At 45.3% G+C, this 11059-nt stretch overlaps 2 protein-coding genes across 2 annotated transcripts; one reads left to right on the top strand and one right to left on the bottom strand.

The window, feature by feature from the left end:
• The first annotated feature begins 2273 nt into the window (after positions 1 to 2273).
• LTB (lymphotoxin beta) lies at positions 2274 to 4642 on the top strand. The gene is made up of 4 exons (XM_027876647.1): positions 2274 to 2507; positions 2941 to 2986; positions 3167 to 3235; positions 3889 to 4642. The coding sequence occupies exons 1-4, from the start codon at positions 2346 to 2348 to the stop codon at positions 4368 to 4370; spliced, it is 759 nt and encodes a 252-aa protein (XP_027732448.1). The 5' UTR covers positions 2274 to 2345; the 3' UTR covers positions 4371 to 4642.
• Positions 4643 to 7891: 3249 nt separating this feature from the next.
• TNF (tumor necrosis factor) lies at positions 7892 to 10698 on the bottom strand. The gene is made up of 4 exons (XM_027876574.1): positions 10264 to 10698; positions 9803 to 9848; positions 9538 to 9582; positions 7892 to 9178 (listed from the first exon to the last, which is right to left on the bottom strand). The coding sequence occupies exons 1-4, from the start codon at positions 10447 to 10449 to the stop codon at positions 8757 to 8759; spliced, it is 699 nt and encodes a 232-aa protein (XP_027732375.1). The 5' UTR covers positions 10450 to 10698; the 3' UTR covers positions 7892 to 8756.
• Between the last annotated feature and the right edge of the window lie 361 nt (positions 10699 to 11059).

Raw genomic sequence — 11059 nt, 5'->3', positions numbered from 1 at the left:
TTTGACCCAGCAATACTACTTTTAGGTCTGTATCCCAAAGAAATCATAAAAATGGGAAAAGGACTCACATGTACAAAAATATTTATAGCAGCTCTTTTTGTGGTGGCCAAGAATTAAAAATTGAGGGTTTGCCCATTAGTTGGGGAATGGCTGAACAGTTGTAGTATATAAATGTAATGGAATACTAGTGTTCCAGAAGAAATGATGTGCAGACAGACTTCATAAAAACCCGGAAAGACTTACATGAACTGATGCTGAGTGAAGTGAGCAGAACCAGGAGAACATTGTATACAGTAACAGCAACATTGTGTGGTGACTAACTTTGATAGACTTACCTCTTCTTAGTAATGCAAGGATCTAAGACAACTCCAAAAGATTTATGATGGAAAATGCTATTCACAACCAGAGAAAGAACTATGGAGTCTGAGTGCAGAGTGAAGTATATTATTTACTCTCTTTCTCTTTTTCTCTCTCTCTTTATTTCTTTCTCATGGTTCCTCCCATTGGTTTACAACATGATTAATGTGAAAATATGTTTAATATGAATGTATATGTAGACCCAAATCAGATAGCACACCATCTTGGGGTGGGGGAAGAGAATGGAAGGGGAAAAATTGTGGAACTCAAATCTTATGGAAGTGAATGTTGAAAACTAAAAATAAATAAATAATTTTTTTAATGTTAATTAACTGACAAAAAAAAAAAAAGGAAGACGCTCCAGTGGTTCCCCAATAGCTTGAGGGTAAAACCCAAACTCTTTTAGCCTTTAAAGTTCTTCGTAATCTGACTCCAGTCCATTTTTCTGGGTTGATTACGTGTTATTCCCAGTCACAAATTCTACACTGCTGTCAGACTAGCCGACTTGGTGTACTTCATGCCATCTTCTGATTCTAGGCCTTTGCACAAATTGTCCTCCGTGTCTGGAATGCCCTCCCTTCTCACCTCTGCCTCCTGGAATCTCTAGCTCCCTTCGAGGCTCAGCTCTTTCAAGTTTTCTCTTTCAAGAAGTCTTTCCTGATGCTCCCAGACGTCAGCTCCCCCCTCCCCTATTATCGTATATTCTACGTGTCACAGTAGATAGAGCTCTGGAGTCAGTGTGATGTAGAGTGGAGTGGCCTGGAGTCAGGAAGACCTGAGTTCAAATCCAGCCTTAGACACTAACTAGCTTTATGATCCTGGGAAAGTCACTTAAATTCTATTTGCCTCAGTTTCGTCAGCTGTAAAATGGAGATAATAACAGCACCTACCTCTCAAGGTTGTTGTGAGGATCAAATGAGATAATATTTGTAAAGCACTAGCACAATAGCTGATATACATTAGGTACTATATAAATGCTTATTCCTAGTAGGTGGTAAAGTAGATAGAGCTCCGGCCTTGGAGTCAGGAGGACCTCGGTTCAAATCTGGCCTCAGACACTTGACACTTACTGTGTGACCCTGGGCAAGTCACTTAACCCTTGTTGCCTCACCAAAAAACAAAACCAAAAAAAGAGATCTAGGTTCAAATTCTGTACCACATACTTACTTGCTATATGACACAGGGCAAATCCCTTAAGGTCTCAGAACCTGTTTCTTCACCTGTAAAATGGTAATAAAACTTGTACTACCTACCTCACAGGACAGTTGTGGTGAAAGGGCTTTGCTCTCTAGAAATGTGAGTTATTCTTATCATCACCTTTCACTTGATATGATGTCCTATATTATGTGTTAGTTTTATACATGTTACTATCTGTCACCCAACCGTAGCACCTAAAAGATTGTAAGCCCTTTGAGGGCAGGGATTGTGTATATTTTTACATACTCATAGTATCTAGTACAAAGTAGATGTTCAGTAAATATTTATTGGCTGCTTATCTCTTTGGATATACTCCTCAGTAGCTCTTCATCTGCCTCAGCTGCATTTTTTTGCAACTGGAGCTGAGCCCTGCCATACAACATTCATTACCAAGACAGGTTTGGGGTATTGACAAGGAGATGTAGAGGGTCTGCCTACATCCCACGCCTGGGCATATAAGGATAGGGCCACACAAATATCATCTCTTTTCTCTTCCCCTCCCCCAGTGCCCAGTCCTCTAAGGGACCTAGGCATCAAGCCATGTAGCACCCTGCCTCCTTCCCGAGTTCAGAGAATCTAGGCGGCTAGTTGCCCTGCCCCACCTCTGGGTAAACAGGAAACTTGGTTGGGGGTTGGGGGAGGAGGAACCATGATGAGAGGAGGGGTATTTGGAAAGTCCCAGACAGGTGTGTACATGGTGTGTGTGTGGGGGGGGTTGGGGGTGACAGTAACCCCACCCCTGCGGTATGAAAGACCCTCCTCTCCGGCTCAGGTCCTAGCTCAGTGCAGCAATGGGGGCTCCAGGACTGGAGGCCTGTGCTGGTGGACCTAACAAGAAGGGTTGCCTTTTGCTGGCCTCAGTAGGAGCTGCAGTACTGGGGACTCTACTGCTGTCTGTACCCCTCACTGTCCTGACTATGTTGGCCCTGATGCCCCAAGAACAGGGGGGACAGGTGAACAGTGGCTATTTGAGTCTCTCTCTGTAACTGCACCTTTGTTATGGAACATCTCTGTTTCTCTTTCTATGCTCTGGTTTCTTTCTGAGTTTCTGTGTCTTAGGCGTCTCCTGTTCACCTCTGTAAAATACCTGGCATCCTTATATCCCTCTGTGTCCCTGTGTGAGTATCTACAACCCCCTCAATTTGCCTCATTCATTGTTTTGTGTTTTCCTGATGCCTGTGGATTATACACCCTGAACTTTTCTACCTCTTCTTGCACTATCAGAATTTGATGCCTCCTTTCTCTTTTCACACTGACTCCCATAACTCTTTGTCTGGCCTTGGGAAATGGGGGTTGGCTGGGAGGAAGAAAGCCTGGAGCTAAAGAATCCAGTTGTTGGATCCAAGTGAAGGAGGAGGTAGTGATGGCCACTGTCTCCCCACCCAGGTAGCTGACCCTTCTGGTCCAGGAGAACAATTGCTGCAGCAACTGGGTAAGGGTGGTTCCCAGTATCTAGATGTGGTCCCCAGGTCCTTCTTCCTACCCCCTTTCATCTCACGCACAGATATCTAGCTCACGATCTCCATAACCTTAATTCCCTCAAGGACTCTCCCAACCCTTCATTGTTTTTGTTTTTGTTTTTGTTATTGTTCATGTTTCTCTTTCTCTCTAGGATTTCATAAGCTGCCGGTGGAGTCCAGATCAGATCTCAGTCCCATCCCCCCAGCTGCACACCTCATAGGTAAGAGCCTGGATTCACCAAGGGAAGTGGAGATAGGCTTGAACTTGGGAGATTTGAGATAAAGCTGGAGTGGATCTGCAGTAAACCTGAGTTGGAGTCAGAACCCATCCCGCTCCTCACTGGCTTTTCCACGGGGCTCTTTATCTCCCCTTCTCTTTCCTGATTGGCTTCCTTTTTCATTTCTCATTGTCTCATGTCCACACTCCCCAGTGCTTTCCTATTCTCTTTTTTCTCTCAGTTCCTATTCCCTAGTGGCATCCTTCCTATTTCCGGTCCATTAATTTCTGTCCTACTGCTCCAGACTCATGTCCTAGCTTCCCACTGGGTCTCTCATTCCTATAGCATCCTAGATCTTGAGCTCCCAAGAAAGTCTAACCTAAACTTATAAAGGTTCCCTCTTCCACAAACCTAGATCTGGATTCCCATACCAAGACCTATCTGTGATCCACAAAACTCAGCATTGAGTCCCTTGGGTTATTTAGGACTCTTCTCCTCCCCTACTCCTCCCTGAATCTTCCAACCTTTCTCCCATCTATTCAGCCCGTTCCTATGCAGATTCCAAGTAATCTTGCTAGATGAGGACAGAATCACTTAGCTCAAGAGCTGGTTCTTAAAGAGACAATGTTCACCATTTTGCCCTTATTTTTCCACAGGTGTCTCAAAATCAGATCATGGGCTGCGCTGGGTGTCAGGACACGAGGAAGCATTTCTGAAGAGTGGAACACAATTCTTGGGGGATGAAGGACTGCTGGCCCTTCCCCAAGATGGAATTTATTTCCTCTATTGTCACATTGGTTACAGGGGCCGAGCTCCCTCTGGTGGAGAACAGTTCCGCTCTCAGCATCAGACTGGGGACCTCGGAGTCGCTGTCACCCTCCGCAGTTGGCTATTTCGAGCTGGGGGGGCCTCTGGGTCAGGGGAGCCAGAACTGCTGCTTCAGGGGTCTGAGACCGTGACCCCCCCTATGTGGCAGGCCGCGGGAGTTGGGCAGGGCACTTTGTGGTATGCCAGTGTAGGGTTTGGAGGGTTGGCTCAGCTTCGAGGGGGCGAGAGGATCTACGTTAATGTCAGTCACCTTGACATGGTGGACTTCAGGAGGGGGAAGACATTCTTTGGGGCTGTAATGGTGGGATGAGGGACACTTAGATCTGATGGGAAATGTTCACTGGTGGGGGTGTCAGTGCCTTGGCTGGGGGTGGGGGGAGGTGTGCAGGTAAAGGGTCCCTAGGGGAAGTGAAGGCTAAATGGCCAGATGGGTAGGTCCTAGAGGTAATAGTTGGAGGGAGGGAGGGAGGGAAGGAGGGAGAAAAGAGATTGTAATTGTATTAGTTTCTTGAACAAGGCACCCAAGAATATCTTATAAGTTTTGCCCTGCCAATAAAGATGGCTGTTGCCTCTTTTGCCCTATCTTTTGCTGTTTCTTTTCCTCGCCACTGTACCATGACACACTCCATTTCTCTCTGATGGTCATCCCATCCAAGACACTACCTCCATGTGTATACTCCCTCTCCCCCTCTATGCAACCTAATCATAGAGTTAGGATTTAAAGTAATCTAGTCCAACCCTTTCATTGAGGAGGGAACAAGGTACAAAGAAAGTTAAATGAGTTACCCAACGCCACGCAAGTAGTAAGTGGGAGAGACAAGATTCAAACCCAAGTCTTCTGGCTCTAAATCCTATGTTCTTTCCTCTGTACCATATGCCATGTCAAACTGAGGGTAAAGGGAAGTGTCCCTGTTAAATTTAAATACATCCTCATAACACTCTGTAAAGCTACTCCCACCCCAACCTAGCACCCCGCTTTTGTCAAGAAGTCTGACCTGTTGTCTGTCATCTTCCCAGGCATGGCTTGAGAAATTCAAGGGAAAGGAGAACAGTCACTCAGGGGGACTTAAACACTAGCCATATCATCAGTCTCTGTCCCTACCTCCAGTCTCTTTGTAGTATCCCCAAATCAGCTTTTTTTTTTCTTCCAGGGTCAATAATCAAAATTTCTTTAGCCTGGGAAGACTAAAGAGGAAGAGGGGAGTTGGAACCATGTGTATTTTGGCAAAATTCTCCCATCAAGGGAAAGATATTGGTGTAATTGTTAGTTAGTTGTATCATTCAAAATTACCAGAGTTTAGAATGCTGTCAAGGCCATACAAGGATTATGTCTGAGCCCCACCCGATGACCTCTGCCTGAGTTAGGCCAATGGAACTATGATGCTTCTTTCCCCTGAAGAGTTCTGGGGCCAGGACTTTTATGATGGAGATAAAAAAGACATATGGAGGTTGAAAGAGATATGGAGGGAAGGGTCTCATTTCAGAGAGAAAGTCTTTGTATGGCAGAGAGGAAAGGCTGTCATAAGAGGGGAAATAGGGGTGGGTGGGTGGAGAAAATTATCGTGTCATGGGGAGGCAAAAGAGAAAAAGAAAAAAAAAGGTTTCAGAGGAAAACATTCTTAAATCCAAGGCGGAATGGAAAGTCCTAGTCCCCAGTTCACACTTCAGGTTGCCAGTTCCAGGAAGAGTGGGGGAAATGGGGTAACAACAGCAGCATCCGCCCCACCATCATTGACCCATTTAGAGCCCCAGTGTGGAGGAAGCAGAGGGGGGACCCAACACTCTATCTAGGTCACTTTTCTCTTATGGGGCCTTGGCTCCTTTCATTCCTCCGATGAATTAGTTGCCCTGAGAAACACAACATATTTGTTCATCTATACAGCAAAATTGGGGGTGTGGGTGGGGAGAAGAAAACTCTGTCCATCTGTAGTTTTGTTTCTGTCTCTCAGTCTTACTCCACATCCTCCTTTCTCCATTGTATCCCAAATCAGAGAGATCAGACTGGGTAGGGTTCTATTTCAGAATAGCTTTTGTTGCTCCAGTTCTGATTTCCTCAACTCTCTTTAGCCTCATTCCTTAGAGAACAGGAAAGGTAAGGGAAAGCCAAGAGTGCGGGAAACCTAGATCCCTGATAGCAGTCTGTGGGGGAGGGAAATTGGACACCTGGCTCCCTGGAAGTTTTTTGGCTGTGACTCAGGTCAAAGGGAATGTTGTCCTTCCCCTGTTCTCTCAGGCCACAAAATCCGGAAACTTCACCTGAGATGTGGGGAATTCCCCTGATAGCAATTGGAATGCCCAGAATTGGAAATAACAATTCTCTAGGTATGATTTCCTTTGCCTGGTTCCACTCTCATAGGTGTTCATAGGATTTAGAGCTGGAAAGGAAATTAGAGACCATAGGTTGAAGGAACTGCGGATGTTTGGCTTGGAGAAAAAAGGACTTGTGGGGAGGAGGAGGGGATAGGGTGATAGTTCTCTTCAAGTAATTAAAAGGCTGTTCTATGGAGGAGGGATTGGACTTGTTCTGATTGGCTCCAGAGGGCAGAACCAGGAGCGGCCTGGGTGGAGTAGTTGTAAAGAGGCCATTATTTTAGCTTGATTTTGGGTAAAACTTCCAAGAGCTGTCCAAAAGGGAACAGGGTACCTCGAGAGGTGGGGCAGTCCAAGGAGAGGTTAGATTATGACCCCTTGTCAGGTATATTAGAGTGGCAATTCCTTTTGGTTATGAGTTGGACAATGACAGTTGCTATGTGATCTAGTTCAGCTCCCTCATTTTACAGATTTAGAAACTGAGGTACAGAGACATTAATGATTTGTCTAAGGTCACACAATAAGTGTCAGGGAAGGGTGTTTGACTCTGCTTAATGCTCTCTCCAAGATAACACACTTCCTTTCTTTGCTGGTAACACTTGAAAAATTCCAAGGAAAGGAGGAAAGTCACTCTGAGGGATCCATATGCTCTATTTACATTGTGTTGGATGACAACAGCTAACTCCCAATCACATCATAATTTCTCTCATTAATATGAGAACTTTCCCAATACATATAGAACCCCATTTCCCCTCTTCCTCTGACAGGAGATCCTTCTCAACAGACTCCTGCCTTCCCAGGCTAAAGAAATTTGGTTATACTGAAGAAGAAAAGTTGACTTCGGATGAGATGAGAACACAGGTGTGCAGGAGGGGGCAAAAAACTAGTTGCATGGGATTAGGAAAGTATAGGTGGAAGAAATGAAGTTTTCAAGAAGTTGGTGGTGAAATGGAGGATAGATGTGTGATGAGATCAATGGTCAAGAGTCAAGGGAAGGTTTTTATAGGATTGGGAAGACCTGAGCAGGTTTGTAGGAGTTTGAAAGGAGTTAAATAGATGTGTATTGGAGGTAGGAGGGGATGAGATCAAGGTACAGGTAGGAATGAGACCTTTTGGAGAAGGAGGAAAGGAGCAGAGGGTAAGTAATGATAATTGGAATTTTTGAAGAGTAGTGTTGAGGAAGTTCCCATAGGATGGCCTCAATTGACTTGGTAAAGTTAGAAGCTATTTTTGTCTCTAAGAATCAGGGGTATGAAGATGCTTTTCTAGTCTTTATCTCTGTGAGATCTCCTGGATTCTATGATCTTGGAACCTAAGGACTAAAGATGAGGAAGGGATTATAGAGAAGGCTCTCACAAACTGGGGAGAAGGAATTGGGAGGCAAAGAGGAAGGTTTTCTCACCTTAGAATGAGGCAGAGAGAAGAAGTAATACAACTGAATCACTCAAGGCACTGTGATCTCCCAAACACTTTCATCATTTAATAAATAAGCAATAAATAACAATCTCAACAAATTTCAAGTGTTTTCAAAGCAAAGTTTATTTCTCGCCACTAACATATAGGGCGCTTACAGACACGGCTCCCCTGGGGAGCAGAGGTTTAGAGACACAGCGACATACAGCCACTAAATCAGCAATGTAATCAGATCAGATGTTTTTTTTTTTTAAATAGGAAGATGGGAGGGTGGACAAGGGGCCAGGATAGAAGCCTTGGTTCGGTTCCATTTTCACAGAAAATACTCCTGAGCTGGGGAAACCTCAACATCTGGGTTCCCCATGAATGCTAACCTTCTTAATAAATATATTCAAGAATAAATAAATAATAAATAAATATACAAATAAATAAATAAATAAACAAACATATTATCTAGTCATAAATAATAGAAGCCACCCCTGGGGGCAAATAGCAGGGCTCCTCATTACAATAAATAGAACAGGAAAGATCTGGATTTAGATTCATTTCAGGGTCTAGATCAGATATATACCTCAGGGAGTGTTCTAGAGTAAAGAGGGTTCTCAGGTCAGGCTTGTTTTGTGTGCTGGGCACTCTACTCTAGGTCCTAGGTTCCCAGTTTCGGTCTAGGTTCCAAATTGGTTTCAGCATACAGATTTCTTGATGGATTTTTTATGTTACTCTGGACTCTATATTTCTATGGTCCTTGATATGCAGCCAATATCAGTTTATATTACTACTTGCACTCTTCTGACCCTTGTTTTCTCAATGTCCTTTGTCATATTCTAGTTTGTTCTAAACTCAAGTTCCCAGTATTTAAATCACTTTTCAGACCCAAAAAAAGAAGGCAATCAATGGGCATGGAGGAATATTGATAAAGGTGAATGAAAGGTGAGGAAGGGCATGGGACAGGTGTATGACTTCCCTTCTTCTCTCAAAGGGCAATAACCCCAAAATAAACCTGGCCAGACTCAGCAAAGTCAAGATATTTTGGATAGTTGGTTTCAGCGCTGAGCTTATCACCTTTCTCAAGCTGGAAGACACCACCCAGGTAGGTTGGTTCATACCAGGGACTGGCTTCCCTAGCTCCTTGGGCTGCCTTCTGGCATGGACTCTTGATGGCAGCAAGGAGGCTGACTTTGTTTTGGTAGGACAGTGCGACCCGGGAGATGGTGTGAGTGAGGATCAGGGGTTCACTGGCACAGTCTTCACCCTTGAAAAGGAGCTGGGAGTAGACCAGGTAGAGCCCAGTGGATGGCACCACCAGCTGGTTGTCTTCCAGTTTCATGCCATTGCTCAGGAGGACATTGGCACGCCTACTCAACCACTGGAGCTGGCCCTCTGCCTGTGGATCAGCTGGAGGGAAAGAAGAAGGAAAAGTTGAGTCCGTATGTTTCTTTTGAGTTTCATCTTCTACATTCTGTTCCCCAAACTTTGTTTCCCACATCTTATTTCTAAAGTTCAAGGCACTCTTTATGTCATGTCCCTCAGGTTCTATTCATTCCCATAGAATCCTATCCCTTGAGTTCTTTCTATTCTCTTCATCCTGTTCTTCCAGTTCTAGTCATCTTCTTCTCCACCGTCCCTCTTCCTTCCCTCCCAATATTTCTTCCCGCATAGGTTCCGCTTTATACCCAACGTTCCATATTGACTCTCAGCCCATCCCTTGATTCCAGACCCAATTTGGCCCCACTTCCAAAGTTTCAGGTTCTTACCTACAACATGAGCTACAGGCTTGTTACTTTCAGTCTGACAGGATCCTGGGATGGGGGAGAAAAAAGAAAAGGAAGAAGTGAAAGTTTAAAACTGAACTTTAGCTCTCTTTCATTGCCCTTCCCCTCCACCAGAAACCAATAGTCAGAGATGCTTCCTGTCCCCTAAGAACTGTTCCCCCATCCCTATTCCCAGCCTCATCCCTGATATGTCCCACTTTGGGAATGAAGGTTTAGGAGACTGGAATCATCAACAGGGGACACTTACTGACTCTCTGGGTCAGAGGTTTCATGCCAAGAAAATCTGTGGACTCCTAGAAAAGAGAGAAAGGAGAGGTCAGTGATAATCATGGACAAAGAGAGAGGCTGGGATGTATAGTTAAGTGCACCTACACACGCCTCTCACAATTCTCATCTCATTTCTTTTCCCTCATATCTCTCTCCCTTATCATTCCATCTTTCTCTTTGTTTCTCTATCTCCCCATTTACCTTTCTCCTTAGTTCTTCTCCCCTTTCTTCCTTTCTCTCCATCATTTTCTGTCTTTCTTTTTCCCATCTGTCTCCCTTACTGCAATTTCCCCATCCCTCTATCTCCTGTCATATTTCTCCCTCTCTCTTGATCTCCTCATCCTCCTTTCCCCATCTGTCCTGGCTCCCCCAATCCCTCTCTGTTCCTGTTTCTATGGCCAAGTATTTGTGAGGCATTAGAATAAGTTATCTGTCTCTCACCTCTTCCTTCTGGGGTCCAATCACCCCGAAGTGCAGCAGGCAGAAGAGCATGGTGGCCCCAGCAAGAAGAAGGAAGAAGGTAAGTGAGAGGCAGAGGCAGCGTCCAGGGCCTTGGGGCCCCCTGGCTTTCCTTTGGAGTGCTTCTTCTGCTAGCTCTACGTCTCGGATCATGTTCTCTGTGCTCATGGTTCCTGTTTTGTGGAGCTGCTCAGTTTCCAGTGGTGTTGTTTTGGGAGAGGCTGAAGTCCAAATTTGTAGTTCCTTGATGCAGAGAGGCAAATGGCCCAGGGGACAGAGAGAGTGTGTGTGTGTGTGTGAGGGAGAAAGAGAGAGAAAGAGTGCCCAGTGGTTTGGGTTTTTTTTAAGGGGTGAAAGAGTTTCAGAGAGCCTGGAGTAGTCTTTCTCCCTCTCTGATTAGTCCCCTGATGTTCTCTGTATGGGAGCTTCTGTCAACTGGGTGAGTGAGCAGCTGCCTTTATATGCCCCAAGGGGAGGGTGTGAGGAGGGCGGGGGAGAAGGCTCTCTCACCCAGCGGGCAGCGGAAAACTTCCCTGGTGGAGAAACCCATGAGCTCATCTGGAGGAAGCTATCGTGGGGGCCCTGTGGACCTTCCCCAAGCTCGTCTCAGTTTCTTCCTTCCAATGGGGGTGGGTGTTGGAAAGTTGGACTTGAGGAAACCCAAGAGTCTAGGGATATCACTCCTCTTAACCCCAGTCATGAATGTAGGAGGGAAGGTGTCCTGGACTGTTTCCCAATTCTAATTCCCCAGGCCCCTGGCCCCTGCGATGTTAAGACA

The sequence above is a fragment of the Vombatus ursinus genome, unplaced genomic scaffold, assembly GCF_900497805.2.
Source record: "Vombatus ursinus unplaced genomic scaffold, bare-nosed wombat genome assembly UNPS02014811.1, whole genome shotgun sequence".
Taxonomy (NCBI): domain Eukaryota; kingdom Metazoa; phylum Chordata; class Mammalia; order Diprotodontia; family Vombatidae; genus Vombatus; species Vombatus ursinus.
This window is presented reverse-complemented; position numbering and strand designations above follow the sequence as displayed.

Bases quoted from the DNA above. Each gene is read 5' to 3' on its own strand.
- TNF (XM_027876574.1), bottom strand. From the start codon at position 10,449: ATGAGCACAGAGAACATGATCCGAGACGTAGAGCTAGCAGAAGAAGCA. The intron at 9,849-10,263 runs GTGAGAGACAGA...TCTCTTTTCTAG, and splicing joins TTGGACCCCAGAAGGAAGAG to GAGTCCACAGATTTTCTTGG. The intron at 9,583-9,802 runs GTAAGTGTCCCC...CCCCCATCCCAG, and splicing joins ACCTCTGACCCAGAGAGTCA to GATCCTGTCAGACTGAAAGT.
- LTB (XM_027876647.1), top strand. From the start codon at position 2,346: ATGGGGGCTCCAGGACTGGAGGCCTGTGCTGGTGGACCTAACAAGAAG. The intron at 2,987-3,166 runs GTAAGGGTGGTT...CTTTCTCTCTAG, and splicing joins ACAATTGCTGCAGCAACTGG to GATTTCATAAGCTGCCGGTG. The intron at 3,236-3,888 runs GTAAGAGCCTGG...ATTTTTCCACAG, and splicing joins CCCAGCTGCACACCTCATAG to GTGTCTCAAAATCAGATCAT.